The sequence below is a fragment of the Anabrus simplex genome, chromosome 3 (assembly GCF_040414725.1).
Source record: "Anabrus simplex isolate iqAnaSimp1 chromosome 3, ASM4041472v1, whole genome shotgun sequence".
In the NCBI taxonomy this organism is placed as follows: domain Eukaryota; kingdom Metazoa; phylum Arthropoda; class Insecta; order Orthoptera; family Tettigoniidae; genus Anabrus; species Anabrus simplex.
In genome coordinates this window covers 30128056-30153334 of record NC_090267.1, presented here as the reverse complement: position 1 = coordinate 30153334, position 25279 = coordinate 30128056, and the positions used below count along the sequence as shown (strand labels likewise).

The following is a 25279-nucleotide window of genomic DNA, read 5'->3' as shown; positions in this document are numbered from 1 at the left end:
TCTATCGACATTCTGTGAACGTGATCAAGCAATTCCATTTGGTACTCTTGGATGGTTTTCTCTAGTGGCTCCATATTCGGTTCTCTCCGGATGGGTGTATTCTGGATCCTGTCCCTCTTCGTTTTGCTCCTTACTTTCCGGAGATATCTCATCTCTGCCGCCTGGACCCTACCCTTAGTGCGCTTTGTTAGCGCAAGGGTTACGTGAATGATGTTGATCCACGAAATATCACTGTAATATTTGTCTCAAATGGAAGATAATCATTGATGTATTCAAATAAAGTCTGAAATCGGAGGTTGTTTAAGAAATAATAAGAAACATTGTATTTTAGAGAATAAATACTTTACTGCCTTACAACTACCATATCTGCTACGTCCCAGGGCTTCCGTAAGTGTTTTGTTGGTCTAACACTGTCGAGTATGATGTCTTTGCTCACTGAAGATCTTTGATGTCGTTTTATTGATTTTTCTCATTCTCTGCAGTTTGAAGGACTGTCACATCATGTGCCCTAACGGATTCATTAAACGATTTATTGGTCCAGGGATCATGCTATTTTTCTTTCAACAAAATACCCGCGCTGGACACATGGAAAAGATGAGAATTCACTGACATAGCACTCCCATTCATCGGTGCCAGCCCTGGACCTCAAGAAAGATACAAAAGACGGCGCGAGCAGCGGAATGCAAAATATTGGACTCCCTTTTAGAGCCCGTAAGTACGTATACACATTTCTCGCTAGTAACGACGGTATTTGTTAATCAACCTCCGATTTGAGACTTTATTTGAGTAAACCAATGATTACCTCTCATTTGTGACAAATATTACAGTGATATTTCGTGGATCAGCGTCATTGGATCAACATCATTCACGTAACCGCACAGAAGATTTGGAGCCAAATGACAAAGGTGGATTTGTAAATGCTTAACTTTGTGCCCTTAGAGATCTAATTCTTATTGATGAAGTTCGAAATAACTTTCAACCTATTAGGATGTGTTCAGTACATATTTTAGAGAAGTTAAACACACAAGAAAAATTGATAAACGGACACTAGTGGGATCCGGACCCACTCCCTCTGGACTTCGCGTCTGTTGCTCTATCCAATTGAGCTATGTTGGCGTAGGTCATATTTGTATGTTGGAAAGGATCTAAGCTACAGGTCTGGCACTCCTGCCATCACACGGTAGAGTGCGTGCAAGTCGCCCGTTGTGGAGCAGGTCAATGAAATGAAAGTCTACAGTCTGTTTTCAGTCATTAGACTGGGTCAGGAAAGGAATAAATGAAGCCCCATCTAGCGGCGAGGATAGGAATTGTGCCGGCTGCCGAAGCCTGTCGCACTCCTCTGGGGCAATGATTAATGAATGACGGATGAAATGAAATTATATTGGAGACTGTTGCTAGAATGAAAGATGACAGGGAAAACCGGAGCACCAGGGAAGAACCTGTCCCGCCTCCGCTTTGTCCACCATAAATCTCACATGGAGTGACCGCGGGCCAGGTCAATGAATGTTGAATTTATTTCTTACTATCACGTAATTGCCGTCTTCCCTCACTTAAAAGAGTACGGAAAATAATACTTTACCGTACTGTAATTACGTCCTGCATTGAAATGAAATTTCCTATGGCTTTTAGTGCCGGGTTATTCCAGGACGGGTTTGGCTCGCCAGGTGCAGGTCCTTCTATTTGACGCCCGTAGGCTTTCTGCACTGTTTTATTAGAAATTTCCTCGGACATGTTGAACTCCACTTCACACTAACGTAAACACGGATAGTCAGAGAGATTATGAGAAACGGGGCAACAAATTTAAACTTGTTGAATAGATTTCCGCCTGATTGCAGCACCGTACCCATCTACACGAAAAATGGCGTCTCTGCATTCGCAGCTCAAGTAATCTTCCTCCACCACAAAATTGATTAATGTATGGGTTAATCCATTTCCAACAAATAAATATCGCACATGTCACAGTGTATCATAAAGTTCGTATTATTTCTTAGTCAGCTTTCCGTCCAGGGTTGGTTTTTACCTCGGACACAGCGAGGGATCGCACATCTACCCGTCAAGGGCAGTGTCCTGGAACTTGAGACATTTGGTTGGGGATACAGCTGGGAATGAGTGCCACTACCTCCCTCAGGCGGCCTCGCCTGCTATGCTGAACAGCGACATTGTGGAGGGATGGCAAGATTGCAAGGGATAGGCATTTTACCCCGAGCAGTACAGGTTCGCCTTTCTTCCTCGTAGACAATATAGGAACTGAAAAGCAAGGACAGTCTCCACTTCTTCGTACAATGCTCTGTCTCATCTGTATCAATTTCTTCTTAGCTCCCGAGAAGCTAATTTTTGCTTCGTAGGTTCATTAAGAGGCCGAGCATACATGTACTTGTCTTATGTTGTAGCACATGTAGGAAGTGAGATGAATAATAAGAAAAGAGAACTAGCAAATGATTATAGGTGGAAGAAAACATTAAGGGATGAAAGGAGCCAACAACAGAAGGCAGAGATTATGAGGAGTAAGTCGTGCTTTACAAATATACTAATAACATGGGAGATGGAAATTAAAACAATGTCGTTTTTATCTTCTTTAAAAAGTAAGTTCTTTTTTTGCTAGTTGCTTTACGTCGCACCGACACAGATAGGTCTTATGGCGACGATGGGACAGGGAAGGGCTAGGAGTGGGAAGGAAGCGGCCGTGGCCTTAATTAAGGTACAGCCCCAGCATTTGCCTGGTGTGAAAATGGGGAACCACGGAAAAACATTTTCAGGGCTGCCGACAGTGGGGTTCGAACCTACTATCTCCCGAATACTGGATACTGGCCGCACTTAAGCGACTGCAGCTATCGAGCTGGGTAAAAAGTAAGTACAGGGGTGGCTAAGACCAAGTGTATATAACGGCCAGACTAGTTTTAACTAACATGTAACCCTATGTTTTACCGTAATGAGACATAAAAAAGCGGTGTTTATTACGTTGATAAGAGCGTTCGCTAGTGTTATTTATCCAAAGAGACATAAGGTTAACACAAATTCTCCGTTTCACCACTGCAGCTCTTGTCTGTATCTGCGCTGCACTGTTCTAATTTACCTAAATTAAATTGTACTAAAGAACTGAAGATACGCCAACAGACATCAGTTTCCATATGGTCTAGATGATGACATTAGTAGTATAATGGGAGAGTTCGGCGGCCTCCTCCTCCGCCCGCGGCGCGGGAAATTTGAATTCTGGCGGGAAATTTGAATTTTGGCGGGAGATTTGAATTTGTAAACAAAGCCACTTGCTTTTTGACAGCTGTCATCGACAACAACGCATCGCTAACCTCACTGCCGCCATCTTGACGGGCCTAAACCTCACTAGTGCCAACTTAACCTAACTAGCGTGAGGTAAACAAAGCCACGTGTTTTTTGACAGCCACATGCTTTTTGACAGACAACAACGCATCGCTAACCTCAGTACTGCCATCTTGACGGGCCTAAACCTCAGTAGTGCCAACTTAACCTAACTAGCGCGAGATAAACAAATCCACGTGCTTTTTGACAGCCACGTGCTTTTTGACAGATTTGTAAACAAAGCCACGTGCTTTTTGACAGACAACAACGCATCGCTAACCTCAGTACTGCCATCTTGACGGGCCTAAACCTCAGTAGTGCCAACTTAACCTAACTAGTGCGAGGTAAACAAAGCCACGTGTTTTTTTGACAGCCACGTGCTTTTTCTGACAGCTGTCATCCGCCATCTTTAAACCACAAAGCACTGTGCTGCCCTCTTTAGATGCAAAATTCGTCACCTGTCATCCGCAGTGCTGCCATCTTGACGGGTCTAAACCTTAGTGCTACCAACTTAACCTAACTAGCGCGAGGTAAACAAAGCCACGTGTTTTTTGACAGCTGTCATCCGCCATCTTTAATCTATAGAGCACATTGCTACCCTCTTTAGCTACTTACCTTTGAAATGTGGTGGCGGATAATTTGAAAAATGCTTTTTGACAGCAGCCATCTTTGTGCACCATGCTGCCCTCTTTGTGGTGGCAGGCAATTCCACATGACAGCAGCCATCCTTAATCAAGAGAGCACTGTGCTGCCATCTTTAGCTAGATACCTTCGAAAAGTGGTGGCGGCAAATTGAAAAATTTCACGTGCTCTTGTTTGGAAACAAACTCACGTGCTTTTTTGACAGCTACCATCCGCCATCTTTAATCAACAGAGCATAGTGCTGCCCTCTTTAGTTTGAAATGTGGTGGCGGCAAATTCCACATGCTCTTGTTTGGAAACAAAGCCATGTGCTTTTTTGACAGCTGTCATCCGCTATCTTTAATCAACAGAGCACCGTGCTGCGGGCAATTTCGTCAGCTGTCATCCGCCATCTTTAATCCACAGAACACCGTGCTGCCCTCTTTATGGCTACTACCTTAAGCACGTAGTAAGGGGCAATTTGAAAAGTTCTGTTAGCTATCATCGGCCATCTTTAATCAAGAGAGCACCTTGCTGCCATCTTTAGCTAGATACCTTTGAAATGTGGTGGCGGCAAATTGAAAAATTTCACGTGCTCTTGTTTGGAAACAAACTCACGTGCTTTTTTGGCAGCTACCATCCGCCATCTTTAATCAACAGAGCATAGTGCTGCCCTCTTTAGTTTGAAATGTGGTGGCGGCAAATTCCACGTGCTCTTGTTTGGAAACAAACATACATACATACATTATCATTATAGACTGTTATGCCTTTCAGCGTTCAGTCTGCAAGCCTCTGTGAATTTACTAAACGTCGCCACAATCCTCTATTTGCAACTAGTGTTGTGGCCTCATTTAGTTCTATACCTCTTATCTTTAAATCGTTAGAAACCGAGTCTAACCATCGTCGTCTTGGTCTCCCTCTACTTCTCTTACCCTCCACAGCAGAGTCCATTATTCTCCTAGGTAACCTATCCTCCACCATTCGCCTCACATGACCCCACCACCGAAGCCGGTTTATGCGTACAGCTTCATCCATCGAGTTCATTCCTAAATTAGCCTTTATTTCCTCATTCCGAGTACCCTCCTGCCATTGTTCCCACCTGTTTGTACCAGCAATCATTCTCGCTACTTTCATGTCTGTAACTTCTAACTTATGAATAAGATATCCTGAGTCCACCCAGCTTTCGCTCCCGTAAAGCAAAGTTGGTCTGAAAACAGACCGATGTAAAGATAGTTTCGTCTGGGAGCTGACTTCCTTCTTACAGAATACAGTCGATCGCAGCTGCGAGCTCACTGCATTAGCTTTACGGCACCTTGATTCAATCTCACTTACTATATTACCATCCTGGGAGAACACACAACCTAAATACTTGAAATTATCGACCTGTTCTAGCTTAGTATCACCAATCTGACATTCAATTCTGTTGAATTTCTTACCTACTGACATCAATTTAGTCTTCGAGAGGCTAATTTTCATACCATACTCATTGCACCTATTTTCAAGTTCCACGATATTAGACTGTAGGCTTTCGGCACAATCTGCCATTAAGACCAAGTCGTCAGCATAGGCCAGACTGCTTACTACATTTCCACCTAATTGAATCCCTCCCTGCCATTTTATACCTTTCAGTAGATGATCCATGTAAACTACAAACAGCAAAGGTGAAAGATTACAGCCTTGTCTAACCCCTGTAAGTACCCTGAAACAAGAACTCATTCTGCCATCAATTCTCACTGAAGCCCAATTGTCAACATAAATGCCTTTGATAGCTTTTAATAATCTGCCTTTAATTCCATAGTCCCCCAGTATGGCGAACATCTTTTCCCTCGGTACCCTGTCATATGCTTTCTCTAGATCTACGAAGCATAAACACAACTGCCTATTCCTCTCGTAGCATTTTTCAATTACCTGGCGCATACTGAAAATCTGATCCTGACAGCCTCTCTGTGGTCTGAAACCACACTGGTTTTCATCCAACTTCCTTTCAACGACTGATCGCATCCTCCCTTCCAAGATGCCAGTGAATACTTTGCCTGGTATACTAATCAGTGAGATACCTCGATAGTTGTTGCAATCCTTCCTGTTCCCTTGCTTATAGATAGGGGCAATTACTGCTTTTGCCCAATCTGAAGGTACCTTACCAACACTCCACGCTAATTTTACTACTCTATGAAGCCATTTCATCCCTGCCTTCCCACTATACTTCACCATTTCAGGTCTAATTTCATCTATTCCTGCTGCCTTATGACAATGGAGTTTATTTACCATCCTTTCCACTTCCTCAAGCATAATTTCACCAACCTCATTTTCCTCCTCCCCTTGAGCTTCGCTGTTCACAACACCACCAGGATGATTTCCTTTTACATTGAGAAGATGTTCAAAATATTCCCTCCACCTCTCCAGTGATTCCCTGGGATCTATTATGAGTTCACCTGTATTACTCAAAACACTGTTCATTTCCTTTTTCCCTCCCTTCCTAAGATTCTTTATTACTGTCCAGAAAGGTTTCCCTGCTGCTTGACCTAGCCTTTCCAGGTTGTTACCAAAATCTTCCCATGACTTCTTTTTGGATTCAACAATTATTTGTTTCGCTCTGTTTCTTTCATCTACATACAACTCCCTATCTGCCTCGGCCCTTGTTTGGAGCCATTTCTTATAAGTCTTCTTTTTACGTTTACAAGCTGCTCTCACTTCATCATTCCACCAAGATGTTCGCCTTTTCCCATCTTTACACACAGTTGTTCCAAGGCATTCCCTGGCTGTTTCTACTACAGCATCCCTGTATGCCGCCCATTCACTTTCTATATCCTGAACCTGCTTAATGTCTACTTTTCGAAACTTCTCACTAATCATATCCATGTACTTCCGTCTAATTTCCCCGTCCTGGAGATTTTCTACCCTTATTCGTTTGCAGACAGATTTCACTTTCTCTACCTTAGGCCTAGAGATACTTAGTTCACTACAGATCAGATAGTGGTCTGTATCATCGAAAAATCCCCGGAAAACTCGTACATTCCTAACAGATTTCCTGAATTCGAAGTCTGTTAAGATATAGTCTATTATGGATCTGGTACCCCTAGCCTCCCATGTGTATCGGTGAATAGCCTTATGCTTGAAGAATGTATTCGTAACAGCTAAACCCATACTAGCACAGAAGTCCAGCAAACGCTTCCCATTCCCATTAGCTTCCATATCTTCCCCACATTTACCAATCACCCTTTCGTATCCTTCAGTTCTATTCCCAACTCTCGCATTGAAATCGCCCATTAGCACTATTCTATCCTTGCTGTTTACCCTGACTACGATGTCACTCAATGCTTCATAAAACTTGTCAACTTCATCCTCATCTGTACCCTCACATGGTGAATACACGGACACAATTCTAGTCCTAATTCCTCCAACTGACAAATCTACCCACATCATTCGCTCATTTACGTGTCTAACAGAAACTATGTTCCGTGCAATGGTATTCCTGATAAAGAGCCCTACCCCAGACTCTGCCCTTCCCTTTCTAACACCCGTCAAGTACACTTTATAATCTCCTATCTCTTCCTCGTTATCTCCCCTTACCCGAATATCACTTACTCCTAGCACATCCAGATGCATCCTCTTTGCTGACTCAGCCAGTTCTACTTTCTTTCTTCCATAAGCCCCATTAATATTGATAGCTCCCCATCGAATTCCATTTCGTTCGCCAAGTTGTTTCCAAGGAGTCCCTCGCCTGTCAAATGGGAGTGGGACTCCGTTACTCCCATAGGTCCGAGGCTTGCTTAAAATGTTCTGAGCTCGGTCGATTCATGAAGCAGGATGCTGCCCTACTTGCACATAGTCCAAGTGAGGATCTCTCCTCTAACGGGTTATGGACCACCGGTGGATTGTATAGTCCTAGCCGCCTGAGCACAAGGAGGGCCATGACTCAGAATATGTCCGAGATGCCCACTCCCATTCCATAGCAACTGGTATCCCGACTCTCAGGACCACTTACTAGGCCACTCAGCCGTTGCCCATGGTTCACGAACTAGGACGTGACTACAGTAACCCACAAACATGTTGGAAACAAAGCCATGTGCTTTTTTGACAGCTGTCATCCGCCATCTTTAATCCAGAGAGCACCGTGCTGAACTCCTTAGATGTAAATTCGTCACTTGTCATCCGCAGTGCTGCCTTCTTTAGCTAGATACCTTTGAAATGTGGTGGTGGATATTTTAAAAAGAGAAATTCTACAGCAGCCCTCTCTCGACGCTAATTGCATAAGATGGCGGCTATACATGACTCCTTAAGGGTGCTTACGCAAGATGGCTGCTATACACAGGTTCTTATGAGACGCCCTTGGGATGCTTGCGCAAGATGGCAGTTATACATGGCTCCTTATGAGATACCCTAGGGATGCTTGCTCAAGATAGCGACTGCTCTTATGGGACGGCTTAAGTGTCCTTGCACAAGATGGCTTGAGACCCCAAAGGATGCTTGCGCAAGATGGCGGACACAAGATGGCGGCTATACATAACTCCTTATGAGACGCTTTAAGGGTGCTTGCGCAAGATGGTTGCTACTCTTAGCTTAGAGGCTAACGTGTCGTGATAGTTCGATTAATTAAATTTAAGGCTTAAATGCAAAATGTTAAATATATCGAAAACGGTGCACCGTAGAGCAAAGCGGACAAAATTTTTCCGCCTAATACGTAGGTTCGTAGTATCAGGAACAAGAAAAAACATAGTCTAATGATGAGATCAACGGTTCGATTCTTACTTAAGCCCTTTGGCATTGGCAGCTATCTATTTCTACAAGATGGTGGCTGCTCTTATGAGACACAAGATGGCTTGAGACGTCCTAGGGATGCTTACGCAAGATGGCGGACACAAAATGGTGACTATACATAGCTCCTTATGAGACAGCCTAGGGGTGCTCGCACAAGATGGCAGCTACTCTTATGAAGAAAGCTAGCTTAGAGGCTACTGCGCAAGATAACAGCTGCTGTTATGCATGTGGTGGAGGGCAATTTGAAATTCTATGTGCTTAATCAACAGAGCACCCTGCTACCCTCTTTAGCTGAAATGTGGTGGTGGATAATTTTAAAAATTCTTTTGACAGCTGTCATCTTTAAACAATGGCGACTATACATAGGCTGTTAAGGTCTTATAATTCTCCTCCTCCTCCTCCTCCTCCTCCTCCTCCTCCTCCTCCTCCTCCTTCTCTACCTCCTCCTCCGCCTCTTATGTCAAGGCATAGCTTTATATCGAACAACTTTAAACCTGCATCGCGAAGGCAAGCGTGTGCAGCGATAACATTATTATGCATGTTTAGACTTTCGAAACATAAGAAGAGTAGAATCAAACGCTGTACTCGATACGACATGTGATCAGAACATTGATTGATGCGTTCAGAAAACAAAATAAGTGATCAAGACTAGAATCGAACACTGTACTCAATACATCATGTGTTTAGAATATGTCAGGGGATACCCTTGTTCTAAGAAGATCAGAATGAAACATAACAAGACTAGAATCGAACACTGTAATCGATGTTGTTAACCTCAACATATGATCAGAACATTGTTTGATGTGTTCAGAGCAAAAGTACAATTTTGATGATTTGCTTAGTGTAAAATCAAAAACTATGGAAACACACTGTGCACATATCGCATAGCTAACTCGCTCAGTAAGCAATATTGCAAAACTACAACTTCAATGATTTGCCTAGTGTAAAAATCAAAAAACACACTGTACCCATACTGCGCAGCTAACTCGCTCGGTAAACGATATAGCCAAAGTATAACTTCAAATTATTTACCTTCCATCATTCGTCTTGTGTGAAAATCAGTCGAACAAGTTATCGCATAAACATGTAACATGAAATATCAGTCAATCTGTTGGCATGGGTTACCAGCATGTAGCTTATGCGGGAAGTAAAATTAAACAGAACGCTAGTGCTATAAGAAATACTCTGCTTACATTTAAGTCCCTAGCTGTTGAACAAGTTATTACATAAATATGTAACATGAAATATCGGTTCGGAAACATATTGTTTCAAGGATGAAAGGACTCTTCCTCCTCCTTACCGCACATTCCTTGTAGGGCTAAGGGGCTAATGGGCTAAAGGGCTAATGGGCATAAGGGCTAAAGGGCTAATGGGCTAAAGGGCTAATGGGCTAAAGGGCTAAAGGGCTAAAGGGCTAAAGGGCTGAAGGAGCAACAACCTCATCGATCGCTATCAGCAAGAACGCTTGTACTTTGTTAAGTGTAGAAAATTAATCTTTATTTGTAAATGGTTTCATGTTCAGAACAAGGAATGGAACCTAAGGGTTACGTCTTACCTAATAAAATCCCCGAGGTGCGATGAGTTACGTTTTTCGAACGAGTGTTTGGAACACTGAACTTTTCAATATGATAGCAGAGAGTTTAGCAATGTTCTGTTGTTGGATTATAAATTCCGCGCTACAACATGCATAAGGTGGCAGCCTTGAGGTTTACTGCCGTAAAGATGACAAGAGTGAGGTTAACAATGTTCCGTTGTTGGATTTTAAATTCCGCGCTATAACATGCATAAGGTGGCAGCCTTGAGGTTTACCACCGTAAAGATGGCAGCAGTGAGGTTAGCGACGCTCTATTGTCCTTCAAAGTGAGGTTAGGGTTCGCCAAGAAGACAGCTGTCAAAAAAGCACGTGGCTATGTTTACCAAACAAGAGCACGTGGTCGTGACGTCACGGTCATGTAGTATGCTGCCTCAGCATGCAAAGTTCAATGTCTACACCTACGTAGTAAACATTCTGCTGTGTTCACAAGATTTTTTACACATAACTATTCTTTATGCTTTAAGTTCATGCACATAGGCTATGCTAAGATAGCAGCACAAACACATGCGAACTTTATACATTTTAATGGAATATGTTTAGTACTGCGTGCATCATAGGTACATGATGTGTACACGCATTTAAACATGGCTATACTTAATGCTGCTGCTTTGTTTACAAGATTTTTATACATTGCTATTCTTTATGCTTTAAGTTCGTGCACACACAAGTGACAGTCGTACGCTCTGGCAGGAGAAGTTTAGTACGATATTCGATACATTATCGGTGGGTGATGTGTACACGCTTTAGAACATAGCTCTTCTTTGTGCTTTAAGTTCGTGCACATGGGTTAGGGATACACAAAAGCGATTGCTACATGCTCTAGGGGGAGAAGTCTAATACGATAGTCGATGCATGCAAAATCAATAAGTAATGTGTACACGCTTTAAAACATGGTTATTCTTCGTACTTTAAGTTCATGCGTATAGGTTAGGCTAAGATAGCAGCACAGTCTAGCGTAAGAAGTTTAGTACGAGAGTCGATGAATGCAAAATCGATAGGTGATGTGTACACGCTTTGAAACATAGCTATTCTTTGTACTTTAAGTTCATGCATCTTAGTTATGCTAAGATAGCAGCACAATCTACCTGAAGAAGTTTTGTACGAGAGTCGATACATGCAAAATCGATAGTTGATGCGTACACGCTTTGAAACATGACTATTCATTGTACTTTAAGTTCATGGGTATAGGTTATGCTAAGATAGCAGCACAATCTAGCGGAAGAAATTTAGTACGATATTAGATGCATGCAAAATCGATAGGTAATGTGTACACGCTTTGAAACATGGCTTTTCTTTGTACCTTAAGGACATGCTAAGATAGCAGCACAATTTAGCGGAAGAAGTTTAGTACGAGAGTCGATGCTTGCAAAATCGATAGGTAACGTGTACACGCTTTGAGACATAGCTATTCTTTGTACTTTAAGTTCATGCGTCTTAGTTATGCTAAGATAGCAGCACAATCTACCTGCAGAAGTTTAGTACGAGAGTTGATACATGCAAATTCGATAGTTGATGTGTACACGCTTTGAAACATGACTATTCATTGTACTTTAAGTTCATGGGTATAGGTTATGCTAAGATAGCAGCACAATCTAGCGGAAGAAGTTCAGTACGAGATTCGATCCATGCAAAATCAATAAGTAATGTGTACACGCTTTGAAACATGGCTTTTCTTTGTACTTTAAGTTCATGTGTATAAGTTATGCTAAGATAGCAGCACAACCCAGCGGAAGAAGTTTAGTACGATATTTGTTGCATGCAAAGTCGATAGGTAATGTGTACACGCTTTGAAACATGGCTATTCATTGTACTTTAAGGTCACGCGTATAGGTTATGCTAAGATAGCAGCACAATCTAGCGGAAGAAGTTTAGTACGAGAGTCGATGCGTGCAAAATCGATAGGTAATGTGTACACGCTTTGAAACATGGCTATTCATTGTACTTTAATTTTATGTGTATAGGTTATGCTAAGATAGCAGCACGATCTAGCGGATGAAGTTTGGTTCGATGGTCGATGCATGTAAAATCGATAGGTGATGTGTACACACTTTGAAACATGGCAATTCATACTGCTGCTCTGTCCCCAAGACTTTTGAGCATAGCTAATCCTAATGCTGCTCTTAACGACGTCGAGCTAAGGATTGATTTCGTGCCCGTGACGTCACGACCACGTGCTCTAGTTTGGTAAACATAGCCACGTGCTTTTTTGACAGCTGTCTTCTTGACGAACCCTAACCTCACATTGAAGGACAAGAGAGCGTCGCTAACCTCACTGCTGCCATCTTTACGGTGGTAAACCTCAAGGCTGCCACCTTATGCATGTTATAGCGCGGAATTTAAAATCCAACAACGGAATATTGTTAACCTCACTCTTGTCATCTTTACGGCAGTAAACCTCAAGGCTGCCACCTTATGCATGTTGTAGCGCGGAATTTATAGTCCAACAACAGAACATTGCTAAACTCTCTGCTATCATCTTGAAAAGTTCAGTGTTCCAAACACTAGTTCCAAAAACGTAACTCATCGCACCTCGGGGATTTTATTAGGTAAGACGTAACCCCTGGGTTCCATTCCTTGTTCTGAACATGAAACCATTTACAAATAAAGATTAATTTTCTAAACTTAACAAAGTACAAGCGTTCTTGCTGATAGCGATCGATGAGGTTGTTGCTCCTTCAGCCCTTTAGCCCTTTAGCCCTTTAGCCCTTTAGCCCATTAGCCCTTTAGCCATTTTGCCCATTAGCCCTTTAGCCCATTAGCCCCTTAGCCCTACAAGGAATGTGCGGTAAGGAGGAGGAAGAGTCCTTTCATCCTTGAAACAATATGTTTCCGAACCGATATTTCATGTTACATATTTATGTAATAACTTGTTCAACAGCTAGGGACTTAAATGTAAGCAGAGTATTTCTTATAGCACTAGCGTTCTGTTTAATTTTACTTCCCGCATAAGCTACATGCTTGTAACCCATGCCAACAGATTGACTGATATTTCATGTTACATGTTTATGCGATAACTTGTTCGACTGATTTTCACACAAGACGAATGATGGAAGGTAAATAATTTGAAATTATACTTTGGCTATGTCGTTTACCGAGCGAGTTAGCTGCGCAGTATGGGTACAGTGTGTTTTTTGATTTTTACACTAGGCAAATCATTGAAGTTGTAGTTTTGCAATACTGCTTACTGAGCGAGTTAGCTATGCGATATGTGCACAGTGTGTTTCCATAGTTTTTGATTTTACACTAAGCAAATCATCAAAATTGTATTTTTGCTCAGAACACATCAAACAATGTTCTGATCATATGTTGAGGTTAACAACATCGATTACAGTGTTCGATTCTAGTCTTGTTATGTTTCATTCCGATCTTCTTAGAAAGAGGGTACCCCCTAACATGTTCTAAACACATGTTGTATTGAGTACAGTGTTCGATTCTAGTCTTGATCACTTATTTTGTGTTCTGAACACATCGATCAATGTTCTGATCACACGTTGTATCGAGTACAGTGTTCGATTCTAGTCATGATCACTTATTTTGTGTTCTGAACACATCAATCAATGTTCTGATCACATATTGAAGTTAGCAACATCGATTACAGTGTTCTATTCTAGTCTTGTTATGTTTCAATCTTATCTTCTTAGAACAAGGGTATCCCCTGACATATTCTAAACACATGATGTATTGAGTACAGTGTTCGATTCTAGTCTTGATCACTTATTTTATTTTCTGAACGCATCAATCAATGTTCTGATCACATGTCGTATCGAGTACAGCGTTTGATTCTACTCCTCTTATGTTTCGAAAGTCTATAACATGCATAAGAATGTTATCGCTGCACACGCTTGCCTTCGCGATGCAGGTTTAAACTTGTTCGATATAAGGCTATGCCTTGACATAAGAGGCGGAGGAGGAGGTAGAGAAGGAGGAGGAGGAGGAGGAGGAGGAGGAGGAGGAGGAGAATGATAAGGCCTTAACAGCCTATGTATAGTCGCCATTGTTTAAAGATGATAGCTGTCAAAAGAATTTTTAAAATTATCCACCACCACATTTCAGCTAAAGAGGGTAGCAGGGTGCTCTGTTGATTAAGCACATAGAATTTCAAATTGCCCTCCACCACATGCATAACAGCAGCTGTTATCTTGCGCAGTAGCCTCTAAGCTAGCTTTCTTCATAAGAGTAGCTGCCATCTTGTGCGAGCACCCCTAGGCTGTCTCATAAGGAGCTATGTATAGTCACCATTTTTTGTCCGCCATCTTGCGTAAGCATCCCTAGGACGGCTCAAGCCATCTTGTGTCTCATAAGAGCAGCCACCATCTTGTAGAAATAGATAGCTGCCAATGCCAAAGGGCTTAAGTAAGAATCGAACCGTTGATCTCATCATTAGACTATGTTTTTTATTGTTCCTGATACTACGAACCTACGTATTAGGCGGAAAAATTTTGTCCGTTTTGCTCTACGACGCACCGTTTTCGAGATATTTAACATTTTGCTTTTAAGCCTCCAAATTTAATGAATCCAACCAGCACGGTACGTTATACTCTCTACCATAGTTAGACCTGATCATGTTACGAAGACTCGCTTCAATACAAGCTAAAACAGAGCAAATGTCAAAGGGCCTAAGCAGGAACCGAACCGTTGATCCCATCATTAGACTATGGTTTTCTTGTTCCTCATACTGCGAACCTGGGTATTAGGCAGAAAAAAATTTTTGTCCGTTTTGCTCTACGGTGCACCGTTTTTGAGATATTTAACATTTTGCATTTAAGCCCTAAATTTAATGAATCGAACTAGCACGACACGTTAGCCTCTAAGCTAGCTTTCTTCATAAGAGTAGCAACCATCTTGCGCAAGCACCCTTAAAGCGTCTCATAAGGAGTTGTGTATAGCCGCCATCTTGTGTCCGCCATCTTGCGCAAGCATCCTTAGGACGTCTCAAGCCATCTTGTGCAAGGACACTTAAGCCGTCCCATAAGAGCAGTCGCTATCTTGAGCAACCATCCCTAGGGTATCTCATAAGGAGCCATGTATAACTGCCATCTTGCGCAAGCATCCCAAGGGCGTCTCATAAGAACCTGTGTATAGCAGCCATCTTGCGTAAGCACCCTTAAGGAGACATGTATAGCCGCCATCTTATGCAATTAGCGTCGAGAGAGGGCTGCTGTAGAATTTCTCTTTTTAAATTATCCACCACCACATTTCAAAGGTATCTAGCTAAAGAAGGCAGCACTGCGGATGACAGGTGACGAATTTACATCTAAAGAGGGCAGCACGGTGCTCTCTGGATTAAAGATGGCGGATGACAGCTGTCAAAAAAGCACATGGCTTTGTTTCCAAACAAGAGCACGTGGAATTTGCCGCCACCACATTTCAAACTAAAGAGGGCAGCACTATGCTCTGTTGATTAAAGATGGCGGATGGTATCTGTCAGAAAAGCACGTGAGTTTGTTTCCAAACAAGAGCACGTGAAATTTCTCAATTTGCCGCCACCACATTTCAAAGGTATCTAGCTAAAGATGGCAGCACGGTGCTCTCTTGATTAAAGATGGCGGATGGTAGCTAACAGAACTTTTCAAATTGCCCGCTACTACGTGCTTAAGTTAGTAGCCATAAAGAGGGCAGCACGGTGTTCTGTGGATTAAAGATGGCGGATGACAACTGACGAAATTGCCCGCAGCACGGTGCTCTCTGGATTAAAGATGGCGGATGACAGCTGTCAAAAAAGCACATGGCTTTGTTTCCAAACAAGAGCACGTGGAATTTGCCGCCACCACATTTCAAACTAAAGAGGGCAGCACTATGCTCTGTTGATTAAAGATGGCAGATGGTAGCTGTCAGAAAAGCATGTGAGTTTGTTTCCAAACAAGAGCACGTGAAATTTCTCAATTTGCCGCCACCACATTTCAAAGGTATCTAGCTAAAGATGGCAGCACAGTGCTCTCTTGATTAAAGATGGCTGCTGTCATGTGGAATTGCCTGCCACCACAAAGAGGGCAGCATGGTGCACAAAGATGGCTGCTGTCAAAAAGCATTTTTCAAATTATCCGCCACCACATTTCAAAGGTAAGTAGTTAAAGAGCGTAGCACTGTGCTCTATAGATTAAAGATGGCGGATGACAGCTGTCAAAAAAACACGTGGCTTTGTTTACCTCGCGCTAGTTAGGTTAAGTTGGTAGCACTAAGGTTTAGACCCGTCAAGATGGCAGCACTGCGGATGACAGGTGACTAATTTTGCATCTAAAGAGGGCAGCACAGTGCTTTGTGGTTTAAAGATGGCGGATGACAGCTGTCAAAAAAAGCACGTGGCTGTCAAAAAACACGTGGCTTTGTTTACCTCGCACTAGTTAGGTTAAGTTGGCGCTACTGAGGTTTAGGCCCGTCAAGATGGCAGTACTGAGGTTAGCGATGCGTTGTTGTCTGTCAAAAAGCACGTGGCTTTGTTTACAAATCTGTCAAAAAGCACGTGGCTGTCAAAAAGCACGTGGATTTGTTTATCTCGCGCTAGTTAGGTTAAGTTGGCACTACTGAGGTTTAGGCCCGTCAAGATGGCAGTACTGAGGTTAGCGATGCGTTGTTGTCTGTCAAAAAGCACGTGGCTGTCAAAAAACACGTGGCTTTGTTTACCTCACGCTAGTTAGGTTAAGTTGGCACTAGTGAGGTTTAGGCCCGTCAAGATGGCGGCAGTGAGGTTAGCGATGTGTTGTTGTCGATGACAGCTGTCAAAAAGCACGTGGCTTTATTTACAAATTCAAATCTCCCGCCAAAATTCAAATCTCCCGCCAAAATTCAAATTTCCCACCAGAATTCAAATTTCTCGCGCCGCGGGCGGAGGAGGAGGCCGCCGAACTCTCCCATTATGCTACTGACATTACACACAACAAACACAAAAGGATAAACAAAAAAGACTGGGATATCACTTCAAATGATATATTTATTTTATTTAAAAAGAGAGAGGCCATGAATATCGATCCCTAAATGCTTACCCATTATTCATGCAAATATGCTCTGAATTATAATATGACAGCAAAGAACCAGTGTAAAACTTCTTAATGAAGTAAGGAGTGTAGAAAACGCAAATTTTGGCAATTTATTTGTCAAAGTAACATATTTACTGTAATCGATTAAAGTTACGAGATGTGACAGTACATATATCACACCCTCGCACTGTATTTAGAAATGAGAGATATCATTGACAGTATTCGATTTATTATTATTATTATTATTATTATTATTATTATTATTATTATTATTATTATTATTATTATTATTATTATTGTTATTATTATTATTATTAGTATTAGTATTTCAGTTGTATATTTTGTCATTAATATTCGTAAGATGGAAAGTCTCCACATGTGGTATGAGTAATTCTTTTGGTCGACGGCTGGGAGAATTATTGCTATAATAACTCAGGGAATTCGCATGACTCATGCGAGCATCCCAGTTTGATGAGATGGACTTGTTTATGTAGTCAGAAAGTTGCGATGACTCATGTGAAACTCCCCAGTGTCCGTTGACCTTGTGGTCGCCTTGTGACACTGGAAGAGTTTCAGAACACATTCGGTTACAACAGCGGCATGGGGGCGTGCATTAACCTGTTGGAAAGCACTCCCGGGAATGCTGTTCATAATTGGCAGCCCAACATGTCGAATCACCAGACGCACGTAAACATCTGAAGTCAGGGTGCGTATAATAACTACAAGGGTGCTCCTACTGTCATAGTAAATCGCTCACCAGATCAGAACTCTCGGTGTAAGTCCAGAGTGTCGACGCCGAAGACAGGTGGAATGCAAGCGCTCACCTGGCCTCCTTCTAACCAAAACACAGCCATCACTGGCACAAAGGCAGAACCGGCTTTCATGAGAGTACACAATGAACCCCCACTGCGTCCTCCCATGAACTCTCGTTTGACACCACTGAAGACATAGACGGCGGTGGTTCGGGGCAAGTGGAATCCACGCTGCAGAGCGTCTAGTTTGGAGGTGGCCTTCAAGTAACCGATTTCGAACAGTTCGTTGCGTCACTGTGTGCCTACTGCCCTTCGAACTGCTGCAGCAGACTCAGTCCGTATGGCCACAGCCACACGGCGGTCCCCCCTCTCGGTGGTGCCACGGGGAAGTCCGGAGCCCGGTCTTCCTGCGAGCATACCTTCTCGTGACCACTGCTTCCAGAGCGCATGCACAGTGAAGACGTTCCTGCCAAGTCGTTCGGCAATAGCACGCAAGGAAGATGCACCTTCACGTAGCCCTGTTATACGGCCTTGTCAAACCGCAGTGAGCTGTTGATACTGGCCTCTTCATCGCCGTGAAGGCATTCTTGACCCACTCACAGGCTCTCCATCCAATATGACAGTTAACTAACTCTCGCGCACAGTACAGCAAACCTGATGTGCAACGTCATTGGGCCGCTACTAGTGCCACGCGATTTGCGGGAAATTTGAATCAAGGACATCTTTATGATGTCTAAGCACGCCCATACCAACCTGTAGCACAATCCCTTCTTGGTGCTGGATACTTTTTTCTGCCAGTGTACTTATTTAATCCCTTTACCCTTCAGGATTGGTTTTTGCCCCGGACTCAGCGAGGGTTGGCACCTCTGTGGTACTGTACCACTGATCAACAAAGGGAGCTATGTGAAGGTGAAGGGCATACACGTGGATATTGCGTTATCGTCAAACAACTTCCCTGCAAGACTCAGTGTTCACATAACTATCATACAAGAGTATTCTTTCCTGTAGGCCTACTGTGTACATATATGGAGACATTATGAGAATTGTGCCCTGAACTAACACGCCATAACTCGAGAACTGTTGGAGTGACACTTGTTAAACGTTCTAAGCACGGCGCAGAACTGAACGTGCTTGGTATGTGTCCCAAAGGAGCACTAGAAAGGAGTAATCACCATCACAGGGTTATATCGGCTAGCGTCATCGTTAAAGGGAGTGAAGTGGCAAGTTTACGAAGAAGTTCATTGTGTGTATTCTACGGGGTCGAATAGAAGAGCTGACATCACTGCCATTCATCACACTGCTTTAGTATTCGATCCCACCATTCGTTTTTAAAGAGACACTGAGCAGGCGATTGAGATTGAAACAGAAAATAGAGATACTTACGAACTATGGCTCCCATATTTAAGCAACTATTACAACATTGTACTTGAACAGTGGTCATTTGCGGGATTGTCTTTTCGTAGCAAATTACACCTGGAACATTTTGAAAGGTTAGTATCCCCAGAAAACACTCAACAAGATGACAATAGACATTCTGCACCACCACCTTCATACAGGGAGTATAATTTTAGACTTCGTAGCCGAGTACCGGGGCATAGGAACGCATGGGAGTGGAGAAAGCGAGCGCAGTGTCCGTCATGGTGAGCGGACGTAGTCATCTCAAGGAAGCGGCATGATTACGCCTACAGAAACTAAACGGAACAGAACTCACCAGCTATATACATGCTCAGGATAAGTAAATAAATAAATAAATACACTTGTAAATGAAGCTGAACTCACCACTGAATGACTGTGGTAAGATCGGAAATGTAATAATTTTGTTGCATTACATGCTTCTTTTTCTTTTTTGTTAGGGAGGAAGCCATACCTTCCAGTGTCGACTTAGTAAAATGTAACATGATAAACTGGAAAGTTTTTGTGTTACGCTTTACGTACTGACGAATGTGAAATACCAAATTCCTTAGTTGCTCTTGTGTGGGACGACTTGAAGTCTTGTCTGTAATTTGTGGTAAAGTGAGCCGCTGCGTTCGCCATGCCAGTGTACAAACATGGGAAAAAGCGCAAGCTAGCTCGTCACCAGGCGGAGGAAAGCCGCTTGCGGATTGGTCAACGCCCCCGCCGCTGCTAATCTTGATAGTCCTGCTCGCTCATTGGAAGCTTCCGACGTTATGGAAAAGTATGGACGGCGCGTGGAGAGTATTCTCCTACGGGAAGACTCTGAGAGGCATGTCTCTTCTTGAAGCATCCAGATGGCGTGGGCCGAGGTATTTAAGTCAGGCGCGACCTACGGTGTTTAGTTAGTTTGTATAGCCCAGCTGGTGTATTGAGTCCAATGTGTGGACTCAGTGAGTTAGTGAAGAGTGCAGTCAGTGTGTTAATGACAGCCTGGGCTAAGGTATCAGTCTGTTAGACTGTCGTCGTGCGTGTGAGTGACTTGTACCAGCTGCTGGAAGAGGACGTGCCCTCTCCTTTGCAGTGTGGATGGCATGGGCTGTGAATTGAGTTCTGCGAGACTGACGTGCAGACTGCGAATCGTAACAGCACTACCGAATTGGACTGAGCGGCTGAGTGATTGTAGTGTAAGTGATCGAAGACTCTGTGTGTTTGTCACTGTAGATAAAACGTGGGAAACTGAGTGTGTGTGTTCTGTGTACCTGTGTAAGTTGTGAGCTTGGCAATCGTGCGTGTGTGAATGTGTAGTTTTTAGTGCTTAGCTAAGAAATTTTAGAAATAGGACGTTGCCAGGTTCTGTCTTATGTATTTACCCTGACAACACGTAACAATATCTTCTAATCCCTCCTATGTGAGAGCTATTCTCTTCCCCTGCTCTTTCTTATTAGTTACGGATTCAGTACTACGCCACTTGTGAACGTTGTAACCTTACGTCTACTAGCGGTTTTTAAAATTTAGAATCTTTGTAGTCACACATAGTACGTGTGCGGATGTTATTGTGAAAGAATATACAGTATATACTGTTTCTGTGTCGTGGAGGGGGAAGTGATGAGTCAACGGGAGGCAGGTCTCGCGCGACCACCAGCCGAGCGATGAAAGAAACACACTGTATCTCATTAAAGTAGCAAATATGCATTAAAATGTGTAGTGTGTTCAATGATAGAACCAAGTCATTTATAGTGGTTCACTTTGTTTCGTGTTCTCTAAAACATCTACTACTTCTGTTTTTTTTTCTCACCATCTCTCAACTTCTCCGCTTTACTGCTGCTACATCTGGTACCTACTGCACCGTGTACTCCGTCTGCTCGTCCAGCCCACTACACACTGTACTGCTCCTCTCGCCCCTTAACCTCCCCTCTTCCACGTCACGCCTACGTCATGCCCACTTCTCGTATGTTCTGGACTTCGCCTCATTCCACTATATAAGTGTGCTCCACCCTTGAACTGGCGGTCGGGCATTAAGTGACTATCTGCAGTGGAAGGAGCAGTTTTATTTTGCAAGCGGCTGGTCCGTTGCGATCTGTTATTAAGAACTTGCAAGGTCACTTCTGAAACTTCATCGCTATGCTGGGTGAGCAAAAATTCATCATGCAGTAATTTCGTGTTTTGGCTTAAGACTTACTACAATTTTTCCCTTCAAGCACCAACTGCTACTTGGACTTTATTTAGTGTGGCAAATTTGAGTACATAATATTTTCACTTTCTTTTGAAACTTTACTCAAAATTTTCATGGGTATGCCGCAAGACTCTCTGAGTGAACAAATGCTCGAAGTTTATTTAAACATACCTGTCAGCTCGGGAGAACATTTTATACGCCTAGTGTCTACGTGATGTAATTAACCCTGTAAAAATCAAAGCAGTCTGATTTTTCCCTTGTCCCTCCCTCGCCAGTCTTTCGATTTTTCCTCTTACCTGTCTTCAATTTGTTTTACGATCCCATTTTTTCTTTGTAAGTCAGTTATATTAAATCTGTAACGCTGGTGGTCTTTAAATTGTAATTTTGGCCTTTGCACTCCTTGTTTGTAAAATAGTAGTGTTTTTAAAAGTGTCTAACTTCTTGGCACAAAATTGTTATCTTTAATGATTTTTCCGTCAAGTTCGATGAAACTGTTCGTGTATCATCAAATCTAGTCGCGATCAATATGATCACATTTGTTAAAGTTCCTTGTTGCTCTTTCCAAAATTGTATACATGTTACCCACCCTATGCTATGATGTTAAACTTTGTCAAACTTACTTACTGTAATCACTTCGTTTTTTCTTAAGGTGTTTTAAATGTATCTTACTAATCAACTCTGTTCTAACGAATATTCCTGATAGTTCTATGACTCCCCCTTTCTTTTTCTTGTGAACTCTGTACTTATTAGGCAAGCCCCTCTGGATTCGCCTCAGCAACGCTATGCGTTAACTCTGCCTACTAATGATTGTGGTTCTATCATTAATTGTAAGTTCTTGCCTTTTACCCTGGGAACGTACTGTACGAAATGTTGCGATATTTTGTGTAGGTCTGTCTGCGGTCTTTACAATTGTCACCAGATCGCATGGTAACCTGCTGTCCATATAGGAACTGCGCTAGTCAGATATTTGTTCCTGAAACATCAGTACATACACATTGCCGTTAAAATAATTCCATTCCGCCGATGCTACTCTGAAAAGAATGTTGTTAACACATCACAATTTTACTGATTTGTCATTTTACTTTCATTATTCATATTTTGTCTTGCACTCTTTATCAGATAGTGTGGCGTACTCTAATATCTTATTGTGTCTCGAGTATTTTTGTTGTTGTACTTCGCTCTATGACTTATACTCCATGTTTCACATGTCGTACATTTCAATGTGCTTGAGAGCTCACATGCACTTTCAATATATAACTACTTGAACTTTATTTGCTTCCAGGCACAATGATCTACCATGGAATATTCGAAAATTTCTCAAAAACCAACTACGGGATTTCCATTTCTCGGAGGACCTCCGCGGGATGTCACCCTGGTCTCGTAGTTCCTGGTCGCACACAGACCTTCCACGCTTACGAGAAGGAATGGTTGCAGCTCAGGTAAAGAGTGCTTGAATTTTAATAGCTTTAGTCTTCTCGTTCCGAAACGTAATGAATTTCACCTTGTTTTCTAGAAACGGTAAAAGCCCAAAAGCTTATATCATGTCTAACGTATTCACTTCTTCTGCAGACTTAGACAAATTGCATTATCTCCAGCAAATATTAGGATTGCAATTTTCTGTGCTTGAATGTAGATTCCTTTTCCAAATTTCTCTTGGATTCCCTTACTTGGTCTATATATAGTGTACCGGTTACGACCTGTACATAAGTATTTTTTGAGCATAAGTTACGTTTATTTACCACGCGTAATGTTCCGAGCGCGGATGGTTTGTTTACAAGCAGCGAGGACCAGCTAGCGAAGTGTATGACGACTGTGAGCGGTGACGTAGCCACAGGGGCTAGCTAGGCCGCCCGCTCGTCTCAACACGTGTTGCCAGCCTTGACTGGTATTTTCTGGATTCCACGTCACTTGTTCTAGAGAGTTCGATGGAAAATTTGTAAATTTCTATAATAATTGTGCTAGCGAGTCGAGCAATATGTCATCTTGTTTGGGATCACCTAAACGTCCAAATGCCCGAGTTTCAAGCAAATCCATAGAGGGATTCGGGAGATATTCAATCAAACCGTACTATGACGTAGACATCCCGGATTGAATACAAAGGGGACCTACTGTAGCCTATTCACACAGTCTCAGCTGAGTAGTCAGCGAGGACACTCCTGCTGCTACTATCATCGTGGAGCTCTGTCATTATACAAGTGTGGGAAGACGATTCTTCCAAGTTTTATAAAGTGGACTCATAAAACTTCGAGTGTTTTCTAAGTGTTCACGAAATGGACTTGTATTATTTCCATGGGTTCGAGACCCGAATTCTTCTAAGTGTTCACTGAATATTATTTACGTGTCTTCGAAGTTGGAATTTTTCCAAGTATTAACTGAATGGACTTGTATTATTTATATGGGTTCGAGACCCGAATTCTTCTAAGTGTTCACTAAATGGACTTGTCTTGTTTACGTGTCTTCGAAGCTGGAAATTTCGAAGTGTTCACTGAATGGACTTGGATTATTTTCATGTGTTCGAGACCAGAACTTTTCTAAGTGTTCGTAAAATGGACTTGTGTTTTTTTTACGTGGAATATTTGCAACTGTTGAGGAACTCATTCTTCTAATAGACAGTGATTGATTAACATTGCTAGTGATGAACTTTAACTTCCCAACGACTTTGAACAAAGTCAGGATTTCACTTGCATTTACTCAAATACTTGTACGTTTGCCAGTGTTGGTTTAAAAGACTTATAAATTTCGTCAGCGAATTTATTTATGTCAATGGACTTGTGTTTTTCGTTCTAGTTTAGGCAAAGGCTTGCACTTTCGCCAGTAATGAACTTTGAGTTTAACTATGATTTCACAAGGAGGGACTTGTATTTTTCGTTGCCAAACGTTATTCAGAGACGAAGATTTTCCTAGTGATGAACTCTAAAATTATTTATACCACTCATATCATTTTAGGAGTGTTGGAAGTCTTGGTTTACAATTATCAAGATCTCTGCTTATAAGTTGATCATCCAAGGTGTTCATGGACTCAGTGCTACTAGTGTCCTTGGGAACATCAATCCTCTCAGTCTCATTGGACTAAGGTAGTACATGACTATCTACAACATCGCCTGGATTATCGGGGTTCAACCCGGGCCTCAGAGTTCGAAACCTCTCTACTCGCCGTCAATCCAGACAGTCCAGCTGCCTCTGTCTGGAGTATCTGGAGTCTCTGGAATCCCTGGAGTCTTCTGGAACGTGCTTCAACCAGCTTGGCTTGGTGAGCTGGAGAACCCAAGCCATACTATTGGAATACGAGGAAGACAGTCCATTTCTACTTAGAGGTGATGTGCAAACTCATGACTTATTTGAATAAACTCGTATACAATCAGAGTCAAAGTTTTTCTGTAGATAGGACCCTACCTCCTGTACCGAGCCCTAGTTACAATTAACCCAGTTTTTCACCCTGAGATCTCTATTTCGTGCCCCTTTAAAATTTTAATCTGTGAGTCGGGCTCTTTTACTGGTACAGAGAGGGGGTAATATACGTGGCACCTTCCACGTAGGGGCTCGATAGCTAGTTCAACAGTGCTATCAATTAAGAGACAATTATAACACCCTGGACGTGGTGTTCTTTCTTTATTTATTTGCAAAGTGAAATTTATGCCCTGGACGTGGCAAATTATTTGTGTTTTATGTGTTCTGTGTCATAATGTTGATTTCTATG

General features: G+C 42.4%; 1 protein-coding gene across 1 annotated transcript in view; it reads left to right on the top strand.

Annotated features, from left to right (window-relative positions):
- LOC136866973 (dipeptidase 1) overlaps positions 1-25279 on the top strand; it is a 411985-nt gene that overhangs the window by 83508 nt on the left and 303198 nt on the right. The window contains exon 2 of the mRNA XM_067144065.2: positions 22865-23021. Within this exon, the coding sequence (XP_067000166.1) occupies positions 22865-23021 (157 nt within the window). The remainder of the gene's footprint in view (positions 1-22864; positions 23022-25279) is intronic.